Genomic DNA, 25,071 nt, shown 5'->3' with positions numbered 1-25,071 from the left:
TTTTTGCTTAACTACCCTCAATGCATTTATCAAATTATCAAAACAGCCCCGCACCCTAGCTTCTAGGAAGCTTCCTAGTTAGTTAATAAAAGATTCTTCTACCCGATCACCCCAAATTACCCCTGAACCCCTGGTTATTTATCTAAGTAGCCCAAACGGGTATGGGTCAAATTGACCCTGGGCTGAATTCACTCAAAACCCAAACCAAACCAAGATTCTAAAATCTAAAGGCATGACCCCATGCCCAAATCAAAGCCAAATTAACTGAAGAAAACAAAACCAGAAGCAATTTGAACAACTCTTTTTAAAAATTCAATTAACAGACTGGGAGTAAAGAAGTTAAAAAATAGAATCTAACCTAAGTAATCAGGCTAGATGACCTAAGTGGTTTAAACTAACATGTGTATCAAAACAAACCTTAAGAAGCTAAAATAAGTAAACAGATAAAGGACAAAAAAGAATCCGAAGATAGGACGACAAAATGTGAAAAGGAAACTGACTTAAAAGAAAAGGGAAGTAACCTGAAACTTCCAGGCAATTAGAGCACCGGAACGGGTCTTCAAACCTTCCAAGTTCAGGCCGATTTTGAAGTTAATCGTGTGTTCTTAACAAGAACACACGAATAGAATCAATTTAGACCAGAAAAACACAATGAAACTCGATTTAGGATTCTTTTGAATTTCTATGGTTCGTCTTCAAATCCAGATTCGAGAGGTTGTAGGCAGATTCGAGGATACCTGGTCTGTGATTTAGGAAGAGGGGGTCACGAGGCTCATGGGGTGTAATTTTGATGGTGAATGGAAGTGGCGCCGCCGACCGGGCATGGTGGAGAATGGGGCGGATTCTAGGGTTTGGGCGTCTCTAAAGAGGAGGGTTGAGAGAGATGAGTTTGATAGGGGTAGAGTTTGGATAGTTTTATATGGGGGAGGGGTCAATTCCGGTCCATTTGATTTATAGGGATCAACGGCTCAAATCAAGGGATAATGAAACAGCGTCATTTGGTTTGTATGGGGGAACCGGACCGAGTGAAGGCGGGTTTGGGCTGGTTTTGGATGGGTTTAAGGGGTAATTGACTTGAGCTTTAGAGAATTAAATAAAAACGACCCAAAATTGGAAAAACCTTTTTAATTCCTTTTCTTTTTTCTAAAACTTAAAATAAAAGAAAAACCCAACTTAATTCCTAAACAAAATTATCCTAGAAAATTGAATTAATTAACCCTAATAATTATTACAACTAATTAAATACCAAATTAAATGGAAAACCAACAAAAATTCAAATCTAAAAATTGAACCATGCAAAAATAAAGCATTTTTTGTGATTTTCCCATTTTATAAAACAATTAATTGCCAATTAATACTAAAATGTAGAATTAAGTCCTAAATACAAATGCATCATATTTTTTATATTTTTTATTAATTAGACAAAGTTAACATTCGCAGACAAATGCAAACAATTAACGAAAAATGCGACAAAATCTACAAAATTGCAAATAATGAAAAAAAATTATTTTATTTTGAATTTGTGGGAGTAATTCATATAGGGAAAAAATCACGTGCTCACAGTTGTATTTTGATGCATGAGGGTAGATTTATTGCTTATGCTTCTCATTAATTGAAGCCTCATGAGAAGAACTACCCCGTTCATGATTTGAAGTTGGCTGCCATAGTTCACGCGTTGAAGATTTGGAGGCATTACTTGTATGGTGTGTCTTGTGAGGTGTTTACTGATCTCATAGTCTCCAATACTTGTTCAAGCAAAAGGATCTTAATTTGAGGCAGCAGAGATGGTTGGAGTTGCTAAAGGATTATGATATTACTATTTTGTACCATCCGGGAAAGGCCAATGTGGTGGTCAATGTCTTGAGTCGAAAAGCGGTGAGTATGGGTAGTTTGGCATATATTCCAGTTAGGGAGAGACCTCTTGTAGTTGATGTTCATGCCTTAACCAATCAGTTCGTGAGGATGGATATTTCGGAGCCCAGTCGGGTATTGGCTTGTGTGGTTTCTCGTTCTTCCTTATATGATCGCATCAGAGAGCACCAGTATGATGATCCGCATTTGCTTGTCCTCAAGGACAGAGTTCAGCATGATGATACCAGAGATGTGACCATTGGTGAAGATGGGGTGTTGAGGATGCATAGCCGGATATGTGTGCCCAATGTGGATGGGATTCGGGAGTTAATTCTGGAAGAGGCCCATAGTTCGCGGTATTCCATTCATCCAGGTGCCATAAAGATGTATCAGGATTTGAGGCAGCATTATTGGTGGAGGATAATGAAGAAGGATGTTGTGGGATTTGTAGCTCGGTGTCTCAATTGTCAGCAGGTGAAATATGAGCATCAGAGACCGAGTGGCTTGCTTCAGCAGATGGATATTCTAGAGTGGAAGTGGGAGCGGATCACTATGGACTTTGTAGTTGGACTTCCACGGACTTTGAAGAAGTTCTATGCTATTTGGGTGATTATGGATCGGCTGACCAAGCCGCGCACTTCATTCCTATGTGTACTACTTATTCTTCGGAGCGGTTGGCTGAGATCTATTTTGTGGAGATTGTTCATTTGCATGGTGTCCCAATTTCCATCATTTCAAATAGGGGCACTCAGTTTACTTCGTAGTTTTGGAGGTCTGTGCAGCGAGATTTGGGTATTCAGGTTGAGTTGAGCACAACTTTTCACCCTCAAACGGACGGGCAGTCCGAGTGCACTATTTAGATATTGGAGGACATGTTGCGTGCTTGTGTCATTGACTTCAGAGGGTTATGGGATTAGTTTCTACTGCTTGCAGAGTTTGCTTATAACAACAGCTACCAGTCGAGTATTCAAATGGCTCTATATGAGGCTTTGTATGGGAGGCGGTGTAGATCCCCAGTTGGTTGGTTTAAGCCGGGTAAGGCTAGGCTATTGGGGACAGACTTGGTGCAGGATGCTTTAGAAAAGGTGAAGGTGATTCAGGAGAGGCTTCATACAGTGCAGTCGAGACAGAAGAGTTATGCTGATAAGAAGGTTCGGGATGTGTCCTACATGGTTGGCGAGAAGGTTCTATTGAAGGTTTTGCCCATAAAGGGTGTTATGAGATTTGGGAAGAAAGGAAAATTGAGTCCTCGGTTCATTGGGCCTTTTGAGGTGCTTCGGAGGATTGGGGAGGTGGCTTATGAGCTTGCTTTTCCATTTAGCTTGTTTAGTGTGCATCCGATATTTCATGTTTCTATGCTCCGGAAGTATATTGGGGATCCGTCTCATGTTCTGGATTTCAACACGGTTCAGTTGGATGGTGATTTGACTTATGATGTGGAGCCAGCAGCTATTTTGGAGCACCAGGTTCGAAAGTTGAGATAAAAGGATATAGCTTTAGTGAAGGTGTAGTGGAGAGGTCAGCCCGTGGAGGAGGCTACCTGGGAGACCGATCTGGAGATACGGGGCAGATATCCTCACCTGTTTGAGGCTTAGGTATGTTTCTTGACTCGTCCGAGGACGAACGTTTGTTTAAGAGGGGGAGGATGTGACGACCCGGCCAGTCGTCTCATGAGTTGCTTCTCTGTTTCCCCTATTTCTGCTTCTTATTACTTTGTCTATTGGTTCTATATGTGATCGAGTTGGTTGGCTCGGGTTCGTAAAGGATTTGATAAGGTTTGAGACACTTAGTCTTTTAAGGAAGTTTAAGTTGGAAAAGTCAACTGGATGTTGACTTATGTGTTAGAGGGATCGGATGTGTGTTTCGATGGTTCAAATAGTTTCAGAGGTGATTTGGGACTTAGGAACGTGATTGGAATGCGATTTGGAGATCCGGAGTAGATTTAGGCTTGAATTGGCGAAATTGGATTTTTTGGCAATTTCTGGTTGGTAGGTGAGATTTTTGATATAGGGGTTGGAATGGAATTCCGAGAGTTGTAGTAGTTCCATTGTGTCGTTTGGGATGTGTGTGCAAAATTTCAGGTCATTCGGATGTGGTTTGGTTGGGTCTTTGATCAAAAGCGTAATTTAGAAGATTTTAGAATTTTAGGCTTGAATCTGGTGCGAATTTGGTGTTTTGATGTTGTTTTGAGAGTTCCGAAGGTTGGAACAAGTTTGAATGAGGTTATGGGATATATTGGCATGTTTGGTTGAGGTCTCGGGGACCTCGGGTGAGTTTCAGGTGGTCAATCGGACCATTTCATGTAGTTTGGAATTGCAGAAAAAACTGCTGTGTGTTGCAAAGGAATTAGACCTTCGCGTTCGTGAAGGGCTGAGTGATTGGGCATCACGTTCGCAGGGGAGGCTCCGCGTTCGCATAGAGTAAATTGGTCAGCTGGGTTTGAGGTCGAGTTGTTTATCGCGTTCGCGATAGAGAGGGTGCGTTCGCGAAGAGTTGTCTGAGGAAGCATCGCGAAGAGGAAAATTTGGTCAAAGTTGATTTGTGCTTCGTGAACGCGAGGCGTTGACCGCGTTCGCGAAAAAGGAAATGAGGCCTGGGCAGAATGTTTAATAGTCGTCTTGTCCGCGATTTTGGAGTTTATTTCCATCATTTTTGAGCGTTTTTGGAGCTTTTTGAAGAGGATTGAAAAGGGATTCAAGGGGAATCACTTGGAGGTAAGATTCATGGACTTAAAACTCGATTCTAATGTAAAATCTACCTAATTAATCATGGAAATTAAGCCTAAAATTGAAGAACTAGGGCTTGAAATTAGAGACCTAGAGTTTGGGATTTGAGGGGTCATTTGTGGTTGGATTTGATGCTTTTGGTATGAATGAACTTGGGGAGTGATAAGGAATCCATTGATGTGATTTTTACCGGAATCCGAGACGTGGGCCCGGGGGTCGGGTTTTGGTAATTTCGGAATTTATGTTGTAAATTGAATATTTTTGCTTGGGCTTCGTTTCCTTAGCATATTTTGACGTCGTGATTCTGATTTTGGATAGATTCGACGCGATTGGAGGCCGATTCGAGGGGCAAAGGCATCGCGGGCTAGATTTGGATCGGATTGCGGTGAGTAATAATCGTAAATGATGTCCTGAGGGTATGAAACCCCGGATTTCACATCGTTGTTCTATAATGAGGTGACATACATGCTAGATGACGAACGTGGGGTCGTGCACTGTTGGGGATTGTGACTTAGTCCGTCCCGAATGAGTATTTTATCGCGTATTTGACTGAAAACTATTTGCTATCATCATGTTTTGGGTTGAATGCCATATTTGGGCCTCGTGCCAACTATTTGAACCCTTAGGGGAGTTTTATTGATATTTCCTCACTGTTTTGACTTTATACTTGAACTCAGTCATGCTATATTCCACTGTTTTCATAACTCAACCATGTTTACTCTTTTTAACACTTAAATGATATTTTAACTGATATTTTGGGTTGAGCACCATGTTTTACTGTTGCCCGAGTGGCTTGTGAGATTCTGACTGAGTAAGGCCGATGGCCTATGTTTGGAGGAAACACTGAATATGATTATGAGGCCGAGGGCCTAAGATTTGTACGTCACGAGGTGGCTTGTTGATATAAGGCTGAGAGCCTAGTGATGATGCCACGAGATGGCTTGATATTGCGCTTGGGCCATAAGGGGTCCCTCTAGGAGTCTGCATACCCCCAGTGAGCGCAGATACCCATTGTGATGTGAGATATAGCCCGAGGGGCGAACCTTTATGTGTTTATCTTTCTTATTGCCTGCCATTTACCTGCTTAATTGTTGAAAAGGCATTTCATGAAGTTTAACTGAACTAAAATGATTTTTTTTACATATCTTTACTGCTTCATTATAGCCTGTAATGTGCCTTACGTGATTTCTTGCTTTCAGTCTTTATTTATGATTATTGCTCACTGAGTTGGAGTACTCACTTTACTCCGTGCACCCCGTGTGTAGATTCAGGCGTTGCTAATCCTGCTAGCGAGAGTTGAGAGCTCCCGACAGACTTCGGAGTTCACGAGGTAGCTGCTTGGCGTCCACAGTCCCGTGTTTCTCCCCCTTATCTCATTTCTATCTCTTTTTTGTTATTCTGTAATAACTTGGTAGGCATTTCAGACTTGTAGTGTATTGATAGATGCTCATGACTGGTGACACCCGGTATCGGGCTGTGTTGGGTTTTATTTCTGTAAACCGTAATGTTCACTGCTTATCATTTTGGGATTTATTATTATGATGTTTAAGACTTAATGCTTATTATTTTAAATTGCTTAAAAATTTAAATGGGAATGTGTCGGCTGGCCTTGTCTTTACGAGAGGCGCCATCACGACCGGGTCCGGGTTTAGGGTCGTGAAAATTAGGTTATCACTACAACACTACCTCGTAACCAATACTCCATATTCCCTAAAAATAGGTACTAGCAGTAGTTGGCATGAAAATTCTTCCATTGTCTCTTTTTGATTCTCCATTTTGATATACTTAAAGTAGGATACTGTATTCTAAGAAACAATGGTGAATGTATTAATTGTGGTTCAATACAATAGAGTTTGGCAAGACAATCGGAGATATGTTAAATTTGAAGCCGAAGGGATTTTGATCAATTCGAGCTGCAATTTTGAAGAGTTGGTCACCACAATATTGAAGCAGATCAAAGGTGAGACTTGTACAAAGTTGATTGAAATTAAGTACATCGTTCAAGAAGGGTATCCACCAATTTCCATATCAAATGATATGAGTGTACAATTGCATATAGATTTAAAGATGAAAAAGACAGAGATCACTCCGTATCCGCTATGCATAACATTCAAGGACATTGCAGTCGACAGAGAATGCATGAAAGCAGTCAGTTCTGCGACATCATCACATCACGTAAATGATTTAAATTAAATATACCAGATTTGCTAGAAAATGGAGCAATAGGGCTGATATGTAATGAGCAAGACTTCGACATACGGTATAGATGAAGCTCAACATCGTATAATTCGATACCCGTCAAATCAAAACATCGAAGAAGGTCAGTTAAACCAAGACAAAGAAACCTTTATAAGTGTTGTGAAACGCTGCGTAATTCGGGAGAATTTTCAATTTAGAGTTCATAGTCCCTGTACCAAAAGGTATATTTAATATTGTTATATAAATTTGTTCCTTGCAACACTGAAATATGTTAAAACATTTATATAGTATGTTGAAGATATGTACGCGTGTATTATTTAGATAGAGATAGTAGAAAAGTATTACATGTTAAGTTACTGTATATAATATATTGCATATAGGTATAAAATATAATATTTTCATATTCAATATATCATATATTTCTTTCAACAGGTATTGCCTCATATGCATAGACAACATGTGTACTCGGAATTTTGTATCTTTCACACTGAACAAAACAAAGATATTCAAAGTTAGGAAGTTCAATAATGTTCACAATTGTGGGGTTGAAGAATGAATGTATACACAACATCACGGTACATCTGATTTCATAGGATATCTTATACAAGATAAGTATGTTGTCCGAAGACTGTGTATACTTCATCAGATGTAAGGCGTGACATGAAAAAAATTCATGATTTCGACGTGAATTATATGAAAGCTTGGAGATTGAAGGAAAAGGCGCTTGAAATGGTCTTATGGAGATACGAGACATTGACTCTCACTGGCAACTTATGGTTTCAACGATGGTATTAGAGGGGTAAATTTACGGTTAGAAACATGGTTTGAATTGTAAATATGATATTTGTGGTTCGAGATCAAGCGGGTATTGATGGGTAAAGTCGGAAACACTTTGGAGGATCTAAAGGGAAGTTTGAGCTCTATTAAAGCTGATTCGATGATTTTTGGCAAAAATTCAGAGCCAAATTTGAAGCAGATGGCGAACAGGAGGAAGAAGACAAATTGTGTATATCGCCTTGTATATATCTCTCCCCTGCATATCTCCGTGTATATATGTGTATCTCTATGTATCCCATGTGTTTTCCATATATATCTAAATACATTCATGTATACTTGTGTGTGATACACATGAATATACAATGATATACATATAATATACATTACCCTTGGGCCATTTGTAGAGGCCCAACCTGACACAATGTAGTTGGATTTGACTTAAGTCATACATTTTTTGCATAGTAGATAATTAATTCGATTTTATTAACCCATAATAGGAGTTGACTTAGTCAGTAAGACCTCATTTGTTTGTACTTAATGGAGGTCTGAATCTTAATCATTCAGATTTAGCCCATTAAATACATTTATTTTTAAAATCTTAACCCTAATTATTCAGATCCAGCCCATTAAGTCTATTTATTTTTTCTCTATTAAAAGGTCTGACAGAAGGTCTGACAGGATCTTATTCGGTCAGATCCATTAAAAAGTCCTACCAGCGTTCAGACTCTTTGAAAACAAACCGATACGACTTTATTTCCGCAAAGATTCGCTCAACGACTGCTTTATTTTAGCAAAGTTTCACGCTGTGCTTCTTCATCTTCTGTGCATAAATTTCACGCCTCTGTCTCACTCTCCATCTATCATCATCTACTCAAATTTGTTTTCTCTTCAACTGGTAAGTTCTAAAACCTTTAGAATTTCTTCTTATTATTTTATGAGATTCGCAATACGCTTGCCTATTATTTTGTGATATACTTGTTTGAGTTTCAAGATTTCAATTCTATTCTCTAATAGTTGGTTCTACAGTGAAAAATTAGAAAGTTTTACAAAACTTTTGAGGTTTATCTCTGGATTGTCTTAGCAAAGGGGTTTTCGATTTTTCCAGAAAGTGAATTTTTAACCCAAGCATTAATAGGTATCATAATATGAGCATTATATCTCTGGTTTCATGATTCTACCAAGTGACGTAGGCTTCGATTATCTTAGGGCACATCGAATTAATGACTCAGTTTCATGTGCGACTCTTGTCCTTCTTCTATTTCACTAATTTGTTATGAACGGGGGCTATTAGATTTTCGAAAAAATATATCCTGTACCACATATAGATTTGATGTTAATTGTAGCATATCTTCCTCTTTTTCTCACTTTGGGGAATTGTTCAATACTTTTGAACAACAACCTAGTCGATAGTGAGCAAAACGCCGATGTAAAAGTTTTACTTTTTTATTATATTAAAGAACTTATAAACTTTCTTCTCGCCCTCATCTCATGAGCGTTTTTTTTACTAAACTTTGTATTCCTCTTCGTGAAGTGACAATTTGAAACTCATATGTGTCGGTGAGTCGGCAATATCACATCGAACTTGAGCATTAGTATTTGAACTTTAGTCGGAGCTTAGACCTTAGTAGCTCTCTCGTTTTGTGTCTTATGTGTAAAAAGGCTCTCATTATATCCCTTTTGCAGATACACCTTCATACATTGATTACTTTTGGAATTTAGGATAATATAAAGTATGGGATCTGCAACTAATCTGATTTGAGTTTATAGCCAATAGCATAAAATAGAACCTAAAAGTGTTGTCAATAAAATGAGCACATGCATGCTGGCACTAAGCATAGCATAATAACAATAACGATACTTAATTCTAGCTTGCTGCCTAGGCTAACTTATTTTTGCAAACTCTATTTCTTTGTCTTATCACTTATGTCATTCGGTTTTCATGTGTTGAATAATAAAATGATGAGCTTTTTAATGAAATCTGCATGAAACAGTGATATTCTCTTTCACCTGGACTTCTCATTTTATCTTGTTTAATTATAGAGAAACAAAATTTCATTGCTTTGGCCTTTTGGATGTTGAAAATTATCTGTAACCAATTTAACTAATGGGGAGTACATAGATCTCCTTTCTATGTTTTCACAACAGAACACATTATGATAGATGCTTTTTAGCTAAGGTATAACATAACTACAAGGAAAAAGGTTAGCTCTGTGTGATAGCTTATCAGTCTCATCCTTCAGCGAGCTGCATATCCCAATTTTGCATTCAAAACTATCTCTTACCTTTTTTCCAAAGCATAATCAATTATACAGACTGTTGTTTGTTGAGCAGACAACATTAATGGTAAATGGTTCTTGGCTAATGAATACGGATATGAATGTGATCATGATAGTACATGTTACTGTAATTCGGTCTTAAAGTTATGTATGTGTTCTTTTTCAACTCTCCACTATCTTGGTGCGACACGAAAGAAGCAGTGACATATATATTGAACAGTGTCATATTCGGGTTGGGTCCCAAACGACAAAACTGGTTTTGGTGTTACTCCATGAGATTATAGAGTTGGTATTAGGCTATAGTCATAATCATAAGCAAACAGCAGTAGGCTGAAAAAAGTTACATGTCAAGTGATGCTTTCCAGGACCTAACTGGGGGCATATAAGATTAAACATCTAATTGTTGGAAAGACTGGGTTTGTTGGGGATTGTTTTCATTGATTGTCTCGGTTTTGTTACTTTTATTTTCATCAGCCATTTTCTATAATCATTATTATTTTATATTTCAGCTATGGAACAATCTAGTGAAAATTCAAGAGCTAGTTGGAAAAATATGGATGTAGTAAAAACCTTTTTAAAAAGTTGTATTCAAGAAATATCCTTAAACGGGAGACTTGGAAGTAGTTTAAAGGCAGATTCATGGAACAAAGTTAAACTAATTTTGGAGTCTTCTCGTGGCTTTAGCGTTACACAAAAGCAGATGAAGAATCATTATGATTATCTAAAAGAAAAGCATCAAGCTTGGTTGCCAATAACCAAAAAGACTGACAATATTTATGACCCAGCAACCAATACCATTCTAATGTCTAATAGTGAGTGGGATGAGTACATAAAGGTTAGTTCATTATCTAGAGTTTTAACTTTTTCTTTTCTTTTTTCTATAAAGAAAAAAGTTTGGCGTGTATATTAAAAGTCTCTTTATTATAGGCTCATCCAAAAGCAAAGGCATTGAGGATTTCGCCTCTACCCTTCCCAGATCTTTGTACAAAACTTTTTGAGGGTTCTTCAGCAACAGGAATTCATGGTTGGAGTCCAAGCTGTACATATCCCCGACCTGGTGTCTCTTTTGTATCTACTACTATAGATGTAGATACACTTGATAGCGTCGAAGATCTAGTTGGTAATAAGAATGATGGAGCTCCTACCGATTATTCATCTCAGTCTTCAGTTCCAATTGAAAAGAAACCTTTGGGAAAGAAAAGAAAACCGCATCGTCTCAATTGGACATTGAAGAGAAGATGAGTATTGCATTAGAGTTATTGGTTAAAAAAAATAGCGGGTCTGACGTTGAAGAGTGTATGAAAAAATTAGAAGAACTTGGATGGGAAGAAACATTATACAGTGCAACTGTTAGTATACTTTGTGAAGGTGACAACTACAGGAAAGCATGGATGAACATTACCAAGGTCGACAAATTAGAGAATTGGATTAAGGCCATGGGAAAAAAATGGGGCTTCTTTGATTTTGTTAATTAGCTAGATTATTAATTAGACGTTAATAATATGGAACCTTCTTTGTTTTTTTCAACTATTATCTATTATGCTTATTTAATTTTTTAATATTATATTATGCTCGTGGAACATTTTTAATTTGTGATATACCTTTTTTAAATGTCTTATTTGAAGTATGTTTGATGTGTATTGTGTTGTTTTACTAATTAATTTATTTTTATTATGTAACTTTTTATATTTTTCAAATACATAGTATGTTATGCTTACTATTGTGTATTATACATTCTATTTGTTACAACAGTTTAAACATGGATATTGAGGATCAAGTATTAGCGTTGATGAGCTTGTATTGGTGTAAAAATTATTTTAGACTCAAGAATATCCAAAGAAATAAAGATTTAACATCATCTTTATCTGGTGAAAAGTACACACAAGAATTGTTGTCCGGCTCTAGTCGACAATGTTTAGAACTGATGCGCATGTCCCGATGCATATGTTCAGCTATGTCAACATTTTAGACATAAAGGATGGCTCATAGATAGCAAACATATTTCTGTCGAAGAAAAGATAGCAATATTTCTTACTATTATAGGTCATAATGAGCGTTTTATGGTTATGAAGAGGAGATTTCAACATTCTTCGCAAACGGGTCACAAATATTTTCATGAGGTTCTTGAAGCAATGATGTTATTTGCGAAAGAGATGATATCATCTACAACATCTGATTCAAATCCACATATTCTTCGTGCTCATAAAAAGTTACGAAAAGTTTTTAAGGTATTATGTTCTATAAAATTATCATATAACTTCGTAAGAAAAAAATTCATAACTATTAACATAAAATTATTATTTTTATTTGCAGGGAGCAATAGGTGCACTCGACGGGACATTAGTACATGCAGTTATTCCAGCTAATCAACAAATTGTTCACAGAGGAAGAGGAAAGGGTAAATGCTATCAGAATGTTTTAGCTATATGTGATTTTAACATGGTCTTCAATTATGTTTATGCTGGATGGGAAGGGGTAGCACATGATGCGCGTGTTCTAACATAGATCACGTCTAATCCAGATAATGGATTTCCATTTCCTCCTTCTAGTAAGTGATACAACTTATTAAACTATTCTGAAATAATAAATTAAATGTTTATTATATTCATTTAACCTTTTTTTAATGATAGATAAGTACTATTTATATGATGCGGCGTATCCTAATACTCGAGGATTTCTAGCACCATATCGTAATATTCGATATTGGTTAGGAGATTATCATCGTAGACATGCCATAAATAAGGAGGAAAAGTTTAACCATGCTCATGCACAACTTAGAAATGTTATTGAACGTGCTTATGGAGTTTTAAAAGCAAGATTCCCAATATTGGACAAGATGACTCCATATTCTATTGATGTCCAAAGAGATGTTGTTATTGCATGTTTTGCAGTTCATAATTTTATCAAAAAAGAGCGACTAAATGATGACTTGTTTAATCAATATGATTTGCCTCAAGTAATATTTGAGGAAGAAGGAGAACACGAACAAGTATTGGATGAAACAAACGGACCTAGCTGGACAACTGAAGACTCACAATTTATGAATAATATGCGTGAAGAAATTGCACTTCAGCTAATGCAAGGAAGAGGAAATGCTTGATAGTTTTATATTTTTGTTATTAGACATATGTTTTTAATGTTTGAACATTAGAATTTGAAATAATGTTAATTAACTATTTTATTTGAATTTTACATATGCTATGTTTAAATATAAATAAATTACACATATTCAGATACTAAAAACAAACAGTCTTAATCATTCAGTGTTCAGATCCAAAGACAACATATTAATTCTTCAGTTGTGTATTCAGATGTCTGAATCTTAATACACTTTTTTTATATTCAGACGTGTATTTAGATTCAGACCTCTTAATCTTAATAAAAACAAATGAGGCCTAGGAGGGAATCATAATTTGGATTGCTTTTGTCAAAAGAAACGATATCGTAATGACATTTTTAAACTCGATATCATCCATGAATTTTGACTCTAAACCAATTCAATTCACCTCCAATCTTCTTTAAATTTTGTACATTGCCTCATCAAGTTGAATGTTGAATTTTGCACCATGCCCACTTAAATTTTTTGTAGCATGGATCTTTTGAATATTATATATTATTGATAATTTTTTGTTAGCCAAAAATAATAAAGTGTTACATGACAAAGTGGCTGGTAATATTTTATTTTTTTGGTGCATTTCTGTAAATCTATCTCATAATATAGGTGTACATTTGATTGTTTGATCTGATTTTGTGTTATACGCTTTTGATTTTTTGGATTTCTATTTTCTTTAAAAAGAATGTTATTCAATAGAAACAAAAATAAATTTGATTTGGTTTGAATTTCACTTTCTATTCAGTATTTTTTTATGTTTAATTTTTTCAATTATTCGGTAGTGTCATAAGAAATAAAATGAATCGAATGTAATAGAATAGTTACATTCAAATAATTAAAGAATAAAGATTATAGAGAATGAGAAGTAATAATATATTTAAAAAATTCTTAAACCATACTAATAAGTTTGATTATGTTTCATTATTTTGAATTTTGGAGCTCGCCTAGGGACGATTTTTGGAGGGTTTTCACTACAAATTGAAGGATAAGTAATCTCTACTTGATTTGGATGTTAGATCTTGTTTTCCCATGGTTTATAACACGTAGAAAAGGTAATTTAAAGGAGACATTTGGGTGATTTTTCTATGATTTTTGGAGAGTGAAAATTGGTGATTTGGGGGTTGATTTGAGGACTTGGATGAAAAACATATATTTGGACTTGTATTGGAATGAATGTTTGAGATTTGTGAGTTTTTCGGGTTCCGGGGTGCGAACCCGGGGTTGACTTTGTGTATTTGTATCAAGATCAAAAGTTTACTGTTTGGGGTTGTTTCATATAGCTTTTATTGTTGTTACATTATTTGGCTAGATTTGAGCATTTCGGAGGTTGATTCGCGCGAGAAGGGATTTCTAGAGTATTGATTTGGCTTGCTTGAGGTAAGTATCTCACTTAAAATTTGTTGAGGCACTAGTTATATGGGTTATTAGTGTTGGCTACGTGTTATAGGTGGTGCACATGTGAAGGGGGTTGAACCTATGTGCGCGCACCAGGGTATTATTCATGCCGGGATAGTGATTAGGCTATGATATGCCTTGAATTGGTTTCTAAGCTTCATGCTATCATGCTTATTATGTTGTAACCCCCTTTGTGAGATAATTGAATCATGTTATAGGTTTTTTGTTGGTTAATCTAGTGTTCAAACATGTAAATTGCTATTTGGTTGCGTAATCGTCTAATTTTGAACTATGGTAATACATTTTCCATATACCTTTGTCACTTATATCAGTCCATGAGTATTTACTTTAATATCCATTGTTTATATACATGTATTCTTGTATATGCTTTCTGTGTGATATGGACTTGGGTTGATAGCACATGAGTGGTCCATGCGGATCTGAGTTATGATAACACATGAGTTATCCGTGCGAGTGTTATACACGTGAGTTTTCTTTGCAGCATGTGGATAAGGATCCATCCCCCTAGGGTCACCTTCTCATGTTTCTCTCTTGACGGTATACACGTCGTATGAGAAAAACTGTTCATTGTTTGGTTTGGTTATTGCATTTCTTCTCTACTTGCAATTTCCTTGGATGTATACATATTTTATTCGCATATCGTCTCTATATGCTAGACCAGGAATGTATACATGCCTTGTCGCGCATATATTCTCTATATGCTAGATTGTTAATTAATACAGGGCTTGACACATTATCTCTTGTGCACCGACATGACTTTTATATATGTTTTCATAATTAGATGGTACTATTGTTGTGTACTTATGAAATTTATGAACTGAGCAGGTTATTAGCGAGTTTCATTGACAATTCTTGCTGATATTACCTCGTCGAGGTTAGGTATGATACTTGTTGAGTACTCGGTTGTACTCATACTGCACTCTGCACTTAATTGTGTAAATCCAGGTTTTAGATCGAGCCGAGACCCACTATAATTGTTGCTATGAGTTGCCGAGAGACAAGGTAGAGCTGCATTTCGACCACAATCTTTGGCGTCTCTTTTCATATCAATATTATTGTTTCATTCAGACAATATTTTCGTTCTGTATTCCAAACTTGTACTTCTATATTATAGCTCATGACTTTGTATTACTATTTTTGGGGGATTTAATGTATTGACATAGTTATTTATCTCAGTTGGCTTTGAATTTACTTTATTTCCGTTAATTCTGTTATCCTGTTCTGTTTTTGTTATGTTTGGTTTGCCTATCAAGTGAGTTAGTAGCCATTTCGATCGGTGGATGGTGTTAGGTCGTGACAATTACAGAGACGAAGCATGATAATTAATTTACTTATGCTAACATCCGACTCATATTTAAAAGTGGAATAGTATGTGCGTATGTATTTTATTCCAGCCACTATAAATAGAGGTGTGCATTATTCGGATTAAATCAAGAAACCAAATCGAACTAATATATTTGATTATTTGGTTTGATTTTTTTATTTGGATCTGGATGAAGGAATTAAAATTTTTAATGGTTTCGAACTCATATCAATTAACCATTTAGCATATAGAGAAGACATGCGCGACAAGGCATGTATACATTCCTGGTCTAGCATATAGAGAAGATATACGAATAAAACATGTATACATCCAAGGAAATTTCAAGTAGAGAAGAAATGCAATACCAAACCAAACAATGAACAATTTTTCTCATACGACGTGTACACCGTCAGGAGAGAAACCTGAAAAGGTGACCTTAGAGGGATGAATCCTTATCCACATGCTGCATAGACAGCTCACGTGCATAACACTCACGCAGACAACTCGTGTGTTATCATAACTCAGATCCGCACAGACCACTCATGTGCTATCAACCCAAGTCCATATCACACAGAAAGCATATACAAGAATACATGTACATAAATAATGGATATTAAAGTAAATACTCATGGACTGATATAAGTGACAAAGGTATATGTAAAGTGTATTACAATAGTTCAAAATTAGGCGATAACACAACCAAATAGCAATTTACATGTTTGAACACGAGATTAACCAACAAATAACCTATAACATGATTCAATTATCTCACAAAGAGGGTTACAACATAAGAAGTATGATAGCATGAAGCTTAACAACTAATTCAAGGCATATCATAGCCTAATCACTACTCCGAGCATGGATAATACCTCGGTGCACGCACATAGGTTCAACCCCCTTCACATGTGCGCCACCATAGCGCATAGACAACACTAATAACCTAGGTAACTAGTGCCTCAACCAGTTTTAGGTAAGATACTTACCTCAAACAAGCCAAATCAATACTCTAGAAATCCCTTCTCGTGCGAATCAACCTCTAAATGGCTCGAATCTCGCCAAAATAATGTAATAACATCAATAAAAGCCATATGAAACAACCCCAATCAATAAAGTTTTGATCTTGATACAAATAAACAAAGTCAACCAAAAAGTCAACCCCGGTCCGCACCCCAAAACCCGAAAAACTCATAAATCTCAAAAACCCATTCCAATACGAGTCCAAATATATGTGTTTCAAAAAACGAGCGGCTAAGGTGAGTTTCTTCTACTGAATGAATAGTAATTCCGTCACTATTCCTCGGCCATAATTCCGACATCCGGCAAGGTAAGATTTCAAGATTGGTCCCAAAAGAATAACCTTCTCATTCCAAACAATCTCCTTTTGTTTTTATCCTAAATTTTATATCAATACGCAACAGAACTTAAAATTAGTTTTCACATTACTGTAGCATCGAGTTTCTTCAGCAAAACTGTATCGTTACTCTTCTTTGTAACGTGAAGGTTTCTGCTCTTCTTTCAATTCTATGTTGTGTTGAAGAACTATTTCAAATCTTTACCCAATAGTTACAGATCTAATTTTTAAAACCCGGAGTTACTGTAGCTTCGACATTTCCCATAAATTCTACTCTTCATATGAATTCTTAACGGTCAAAATCTTCAAACTTTGGCGACCTGATCGCACAAGCCTTCTATGGCCTCATCGCCAGGTGAACAACCCACTATTGGGGCTGGGTTACCTTCTCACGTGCCAACTCCCATCACTACGGATCATGTAACCCGCTCAAAACATTTGGACTACGCTGTTGTGCTAAAACCAATGCTATCAACAACGCAATACCAAAAACTTCCTCCAATATTGAACCAATCCCTATCAGACGTCCAACTTTCTTGCAAGGGCAACCTTTGGTAAAGTTTTCTGAATCTGAAGTAGATCGCATGAATCACATCGAAGGATTACATTGGGCAGTCGTATGTAAATTCTCATATGACTGGCCAGAAATGCAAGAATTACGCAAAATTCTTCCTTTGCAGTGCGAGATCAAAGTGGAATGCAATATTGGCTTTTTTCGAGATAGGCACATTTTGATAAGGCTCACACTTTGGCAGGATTATATCGAGTTCTCGTCGAAAGGTGTACATTTTGTGAGGGACAAGTTTGGACAGGAATACCAACTGAGAACCTTGATATATGATTCAAGATTTACAGCTGGCGAGGGAACATCGAAGGTAATGGCATGGATCTCTTTTCCAAATTTATTGCCTACATACTTTGTAATGGAATGCCTATTTTCATTGGCCTGTGCTGTTTGTAAGCCTCTTCACCTAGATGTGGCAACAATTAACAAAACAAGGCCAAGTTGTGCAAAAGCCAAGGTATTAGTAGATCTTATGGCTGACTTGCCCAAGAAAATTCATATGGATATCGAGCATGATGTCACAAAAGAGATAAGAATAGAGTGGGTGACTGTTAGATATGATTATCTCCCTAAATACTGTAAAAAGTGTAAACTACAAGGGCATGACATGCTAGAATGTTGGAGGATTCACCCTGAAATCATGGCAAATAAAAATAAACAGCAGGCTGTCACTAATGAAACAATAACGGATAGGAATATTGATAAAGGAAAGGATAATGCTCCTCTAATGATCCTTTCAAGTGGCAAGGTTGTTGGAAATGTTGGTGCACAATGGAAGGAAGTGAGAGATAATAGGAGACTTATTAAGGGTAAACAAACTGAAGGCTATGGTACAACTGGGAATAAAGTGATTGCAGATGATAAGGATACTGGAAAACAATAACAAACAGCTAATAAATATGATGTATTGGTAGTGAAAGAGGAGGAGACTAATCAGACTAACCAACTGGCCTTAGTGAATGAAACTCCAGTACAAATAAATCCCAATCAAACTGTTGCTCTTACTGGGAAATTGAATGCAGATGCATGAGCATTTAATCCAATCACTACTGATGTAGCAGTCTCTGAGAATGGTAACCTTGATAAGACTACTGTGAATGGGAATGAAGCTCAGTTGAAGGCTGACCAAAGAAGAACTAAAGAAAGTCCTGCACAAGGGGTGAAACATGTGCTTACTGTAGCACCAGCAGGACAAACTGAATCAACAGTTCAATGGGCTAATATGACTTTTATCCAAACTAAATCAGGACCAAACAATGAGGACACTACCAATAATGTCAGTATAAAGCAACAGGTAGCATATTTGCATCAACTGGTCACCACAAATCAATCCTACCAAGAAGTTCCTTCACAATCATTAGCTACTGGGAATAGTCAGTTCGGTCGTTTGTGGGATTCTCAAAATGAAAATGAGAATGAATCAGAAGAGGAAGGAGAATATCATTCTGAGGAAGATCATATAAATACAGATGATATTCGATCATGTGGAGAAGAAATAGTTGATGTAGTGCAAGTTGTAGCTGAAGATGATCAAAATTCTGCAGAGAAATCAGTGCAAAAACAGGCGGAAAAGGAAGTTATTCATATCATGGATCCAAATCAGAAACCTAGCCCAGACCCCCCAGGTAAACCATTTCCTAACATAATTACAACTACACCAGAAAACAACCTCAACATCAATCCCATTATGCCAAAACCAGTTACACCTACCTCTACCCTACAAGACAAAAAAGTTACCAATCTAACAGAAGCTCCCGCTTCTTCAATAGCTCCAGAAAACCAAAAAACCTCAAAAGGACACGCTGAAATGGTTCCTAAAACTGTGAATTCTCTACTTACCAAGCAAAACAAGAATGTTGAAGAGGAGAATAAAGAAGATACTCATGGTCAAGATATGGATGAGGAATCTACTGCACAAAACTTCAGGCACATAGCAAGACAAGGTGACTTATCTCCCAGAGTTATGGATAAAGTGAAATCAGCAGGCAAAGGAAAAAAGAAGCAGCAAAAGGAAAACACAAGTGTTCCAGGTACTGGTGTTCAAACAAGGAGGGCAGGTTCTAAATCAATTGTTTAAAATGAATGCTATCATCTAGAATATTAGATCTGTGAACACACAACAAGATTTTGAAAGACTTGTTACAATGCATAGACAGTACCATTTCAGATTTGTCGGACTAATGGAACCAAAGCAACAGTCGAGAACACTTGAAAGATATAGGAGCAGACTTGGGCTTGCACTGGCATTTGTCAACATTTCTAATAAAATATGGGCTTTCATAGATGATGATTTTGAGGTTATGATGTTATTTGACATGCAACAGCAACTCACTTTGAGATTAACTGACACCAATACCCAACAAGAATTTATCCTTACCCTAGTATATGCCAAATGTGATCATATCGAGCGTATAGAACTATGGGATACTCTCTACGCTTTGGCAAGTGACATGACTACTCCATGGATTGTTGGTGGGGATTTCAATGTAATATGGGATGAAGAGGAGAAGTTTGGTGGTCTTCCAGTACCCATAAATGAAGTGGACGATTTTAGGGATTGTATAAATTCATGCAACCTCAACGATCTTGGATTCAAAGGAAGTATATTCACTTGTTGGAATGGTAGGGCTGAAGAGGACTGCAGTTTTAAAAGACTGGATCGTGTATTAGGCAATATAGGACTACAACAACTTTTACCAAGTGTGGAGGTTACTCACTTATCAAAAATAGGCTCAGATCACTGCCCACTCTTGATTAAATGTGATCCAAATCTAATAACTGCCAAAAAGCAATTTCGATTCTTGAATTTTTGGACTGATCACAACACCTTCCAAGAAGTTGTGAAAGAAAATTGGGTGGACGACCTAGCTGCAAACTCTCAGGTTACCTCTTTCACAATTTTCAACAACAAATTGAAGAAACTGAAAAAGGTCTTATCAAGATGGAGTAAGGATATATATGGGGATATTTTTCAAAAAGTTGCAAGTCTAGAAGAGGTTGTTCTGGTACATGAAGCTCAGTTCGAACTTAGTCCCACAAGTATGAATAGGGAGAGGCTCAATAAGGTGAAAGCAAAACTTACTAGATACCTAGCCTTAGAAGAGCAATTCTGGAGACAAAAGACAGGCATGGCATGGTTTAAGGATGGAGATCGCAATACGAAGTTCTTTCATGCACATGTAAATAGGAGAAGAAAAATCCTGCAATTAAAAAGAATTCAAGATAGTGCTGGCAATTGGATAGAAGGAAATGATCAGATGGCTGAAGAAGCAATCAGTTTCTTTAAGTCGCAATTTCATGAAGGTGTTGTACCAACCTCATTTAGGATCATAGATCATGTCCCTAACATGATTTAGTTGGAGAAAAACCAAGAACTACTGAAACAACCTACCAAAGAAGAAGTCAAACAGGCTGTCTTTGGCTTAAATGCAGACAATGCTGGGGGTCCTGATGGCTTCACAGGTAAATTCTTTCAATAGAGCTGGAGCATTCTGGGAGATGATGTCCTTGCTATGACAAAAGAATTCTTCAATAGCAAGGATTTGCCCAAGTACATCACTCATACCAACTTAGTGCTGCTACCAAAAAAGAAGGATGTGATTACTTTCTCAGATTTGTGACCAATAAGCCTTGGGAATTTTATTAATAAGGTGTTCTCGAGAGTCATTCATGAAAGAATTGCACCCTTACAACCTTCACTAATTTCTGATGAGCAAGCAGGATTCATCAAGGGTAGGAGCATCGTTGAAAATATTTTATTGACTAATGAAATAATAACTGATATAAGACTGAGGACCAAAGCAGTACCAAATGTTGTACTCAAATTGGACATGACAAAAGCCTATGACAGACTGTCTTGGCTATTCATGACTAAGGTTTTGAGGAAAATGGGCTTCGAGGAAAGAATAATTGGAATCGTGTTTAGAATTGTCTCCAACAATTGGTATTCTATATTAATGAATGAACAACCTTATGGATTTTTTAAATCAACAAGAGGAGTCAAGCAAGGTGATCCGCTATCACCTACTCTATTCATCCTATCTGCTGAAGCTTTATCAAGAGCCCTCAATTCATTACATCAGAACTTGTATTTCTGTGATTTTGGGTTATCAAAATGGAGCCCCAAAATCAATCATCTTTCCTACGCAGATGACAGAATCATATTCTCATCTTTTGATGCTATGTCATTAAAGTTGATTATGGAAGTACTGAGGGCATATGAGACTACCTCTGGACAGTTAATCAACAAGGCAAAATCTGCAGTATACCTACATCATTTAACAAATGTGGACATCATAGACAAAGTGCAGAGCATAACAAGTATTAACAGGTAGGAGTTCCCATTCAGATACCTTGGTTGTCCAATATTCTACGCCAGGAGGAAGATGGAATATTATCATGATCTGATGAAAAAGGTACTAGATAAGATCCAATCATGGCAAGGAAAAATCTTATCAATTGGAGGTCGGGCAGTCTTAATTAACCATGTGCTTCAAGGAATGCCTATTCATCTGCTTTCAGCAGTAAATCCACCAGCTTCTGTCATAAATAAACTCTACAAAATGATTGCTCAGTTTTTTTGGAGTAATTCTATAGGAGGAAAGGCAAGACATTGGGCATCTTGGGACTCATTGTGTCTACCTAAAGAGGAAGGAGGGGTTGGATTTCGTTCATTACATGATATGCCAAGGGCATTATTTTGTAAGTTATGGTGGAATTTTAGAACTAAACCAACACTTTGGAGTTCTTTCATGTGCCAAAAATATTGCAAAAAGCTGAATGCAATTGTAGTACCATGGAGAAAAGGTTCCCATGTTTGGAGGAAAATGCTTGACTGTAGGGAGGCAATTGAACACCAAATCATTTGGCAACCAAGAATGGGGTCATCTCTTTTTTGGTTCGACAATTGGACAGAGATGGGTGGATTGTATTTCACAACACCACCTAAGTTCTACTATGATGAGTCAATCCATAATGTTCATGATGTGATGTTGGAAGGTACATGGAATGAAACAAGATTAATGCAGATATTGCCACACGACATAGCCAGTCACATCATTGCTAATATCAAACCTACAGCTCTCTCAGATGAATTAGATAAACCTTTTTGGATGATGGAATCAAAAGGTTACTTCACTGTCAAATCTACTTGGGATTATGTCAGGAGAATGAGGGATCAAAATGCAGTATTCACAAATATTTGGGTCAAGGGCTTGCCTTTCAAAATTGTATTTTTTATGTGGAAAGTTTGGAAAGGAAGAATACCACTGGATGATTTTTTCAAGAGGTTGGGATATTGTTTACCCTCAAGATGTTGGTGCTGTAGTGAACCAGCCAAGGAAACTATGTCACATGTGTTTTTCAAATCCTTTGCAGCACATACAGTGTGTTACTACTTCATGGAAAATGCTGGAATTTTCATAATGGAATGTCATTGCAGCAGGCAATAGCAAAATGTTGGACTGTACAAGTTGTTCCACGACTCAAGCCTATATTCCAAGCTTTACCATCGATAATTTTGTGGGAATTGTGGAAGAGAAGAAACTGCCAAAAACATGGTGAAATGGTCAGTATTAGTAGGATAATATACCATATTTCCACATCCCTTCAATCACTTGTTAAAATCAGAAAACCAAGCATTCAACAAGTCCCTCATAAATGGCCTGATCTTCTGAAAATGATGGAACAATATATGCCTTCTCTAAAAGTAACTAGGGTACTTTGGGAGTTACCTTAACAAGATTGGATAAAGGTGAATACTGACGGGGCATCGAGGGGAAATCCGGGTAGAAGCTCCATTGGTTTTGTCCTACGGGATAGTAAAGGAGATGTGAGATATGCAAGGGGGAAAGAAATTAAGGAGGGAACAAATATGGAAGCAGAAACCATTGCTATACTTGAGGCAATACAAACCTGTGTGCAACAAGGATATGCCAATATCCACATCCAAACAGATTCATTGTTTCTGAAGAACGTGATAGATGGTACATGGGATCCACCTTGGGCAATAGAGGCATATGTTCAGGAGATTAAACAGTTTATGGCAAGATGTAATTGTAGGGTGTCACATATCATGCGAGAAGGAAACAAATTGGCTGACTTCCTAGCAAACCATGCACTCGACCATGAGGATCATGAGGCTCACAACTTTCAGCAACTGGAGATACAAGGAAAGAGGATTGTTAATAGTAATAAACTTCAATGTCCTTACCTACGTATAAGAGTAGCCAGAAATGGATAAGGGTGTATATGCTTTACAGAAGCATGAGGAAAAGATCAACGAGGGATGGACAAGGAGAAATGCATCGGGGGAGATTGTGTCACATCCAGTTGGACGAGAACAACATATTCTTTTATGCTAACTCTTTATTCTTTTTTGCAGGGAACTATACTATAGCTATTCATTACCTATTGTCGATCCTTCAAATGGTGGTATTAGTACATTGTACTCAATCCATTGAAGGGAATATGTGGGTAGGCTCTAGCATAGCAATCAGGAGAACAAGGACTAAGGCTGATACACATATTTTCTGCAATAAAGACCATATGCTTCAACAAAGATTTAGCAGTACAATGAAAGTAATAAGGTTTAATACCACTGTGATGCACCACCTTTTGATACAATGTTTACCACACTCTCTTCTGGGACTATTAGAGACAAGATCTGCTAAAGTCCAACAACACACCAATTATCGAGCACAACAAGAATGGCTAAATGCATTGGATACCCAATCAGCTTGCTGGAGAAGGAATGAATTCGAGGAAAAGCTGGGCATACAACATGGGCCAACACAGTTTTTTAATTGTTTAATGCACGCCTGTTGCATTGGAAATGTAAGAAAGTGAACAAATAGCTACACATCGAAAGGAAGATACACATTTCTAAGGACATCACAAAAAGAATGCAAGTCACACTTTCTTCAGGAAAGATTGCCAAAAAATGGTCGGCAATATAGGAAAATTCGATACAAGGAGAATATAGTGAGCTGTACAATGAAGATACATAAGGCATCAAGATGTGTAATCCAAATGAATTTTGAGGAAGCTAACATGGCCGCACACAAAAAAGGACAAAAATCTGAGGACTTCACTTGGGATCGAAAGCCATGTTGCACTGAACATATTCATATCATTGGCTACTTTGGGCAACAACAAACCAAGGAAAAGGTGCATCTTCAAAGTAAAGAAGTTGAAAGAAATCATACATCGACAAGAAATGAAGAATTTTGAAGATTTTTTGAAGACAGTTAAAGAGGATTTCAACGAAGTTCTATTTGAAGAAATTACAATTTTGATAAATGAGGGGCAACAATCTAATTTCTATATCGTGTTAGTTTATAATTTTATAAGCATTATCAATTGTAATAACGTCATAGAGTGTGTTATAAACTCTATGGCGATCATAGTATACTTGCTACTTTCAAGTTCATACTTTTTACATGCTTGCTAGAAGATTAGATTATTTTACCTTCAATAGGAATAGTAAGGTAAGGTT

General features: G+C 36.9%; 2 protein-coding genes across 4 annotated transcripts; both read left to right on the top strand.

Annotated features, from left to right (window-relative positions):
- Positions 1–8,255: 8,255 nt before the first annotated feature.
- LOC104224412 (L10-interacting MYB domain-containing protein-like) lies at positions 8,256–12,939 on the top strand. Of its 3 annotated transcripts, none has more exons than XM_009776048.2 (4): positions 8,256–8,448; positions 11,902–12,057; positions 12,143–12,227; positions 12,787–12,939. In XM_009776048.2, the coding sequence occupies exons 2-4, from the start codon at positions 11,962–11,964 to the stop codon at positions 12,927–12,929; spliced, it is 324 nt and encodes a 107-aa protein (XP_009774350.1). In that variant the 5' UTR covers positions 8,256–8,448; positions 11,902–11,961; the 3' UTR covers positions 12,930–12,939. The 3 variants fall into 3 exon arrangements, with proteins under 3 accessions (XP_009774350.1, XP_009774349.1, XP_009774347.1); XM_009776047.2 differs by having other exon boundaries at positions 11,873–12,057; XM_009776045.2 differs by lacking the exons at positions 11,902–12,057; positions 12,143–12,227; positions 12,787–12,939 and adding exons at positions 10,339–10,664; positions 10,757–11,388.
- Positions 12,940–19,756: 6,817 nt separating this feature from the next.
- Positions 19,757–24,422, top strand: LOC138868718 (uncharacterized). Its single transcript, XM_070146285.1, has 7 exons — positions 19,757–20,884; positions 20,933–21,038; positions 21,297–21,906; positions 21,955–22,863; positions 22,953–23,142; positions 23,329–23,764; positions 23,959–24,422. Exons 1-7 carry the CDS (start codon positions 19,757–19,759, stop codon positions 24,420–24,422), a joined length of 3,843 nt encoding a protein of 1,280 aa, XP_070002386.1.
- Positions 24,423–25,071: the final 649 nt, after the last annotated feature.

Source organism: Nicotiana sylvestris, chromosome 5, assembly GCF_000393655.2.
Source record: "Nicotiana sylvestris chromosome 5, ASM39365v2, whole genome shotgun sequence".
In the NCBI taxonomy this organism is placed as follows: domain Eukaryota; kingdom Viridiplantae; phylum Streptophyta; class Magnoliopsida; order Solanales; family Solanaceae; genus Nicotiana; species Nicotiana sylvestris.
The sequence above is the reverse complement of the archived record's forward strand: the minus strand, read 5'-3'. Positions and strand labels throughout refer to the sequence as shown.

What these genes read in the sequence shown, in the direction of transcription:
- LOC138868718 (XM_070146285.1), top strand. Translation starts at nt 19,757, where the DNA reads ATGGAACCAAAGCAACAGTCGAGAACACTTGAAAGATATAGGAGCAGA. An exon ending in AGCATAACAAGTATTAACAG is followed by an intron (nt 21,907 to 21,954) that starts GTAGGAGTTCCC and finishes ATTCTACGCCAG; the next exon opens with GAGGAAGATGGAATATTATC. An exon ending in CTGGATGATTTTTTCAAGAG is followed by an intron (nt 22,864 to 22,952) that starts GTTGGGATATTG and finishes AATCCTTTGCAG; the next exon opens with CACATACAGTGTGTTACTAC.
- LOC104224412 (XM_009776045.2), top strand. Translation starts at nt 10,341, where the DNA reads ATGGAACAATCTAGTGAAAATTCAAGAGCTAGTTGGAAAAATATGGAT. An exon ending in AGTGGGATGAGTACATAAAG is followed by an intron (nt 10,665 to 10,756) that starts GTTAGTTCATTA and finishes TCTTTATTATAG; the next exon opens with GCTCATCCAAAAGCAAAGGC.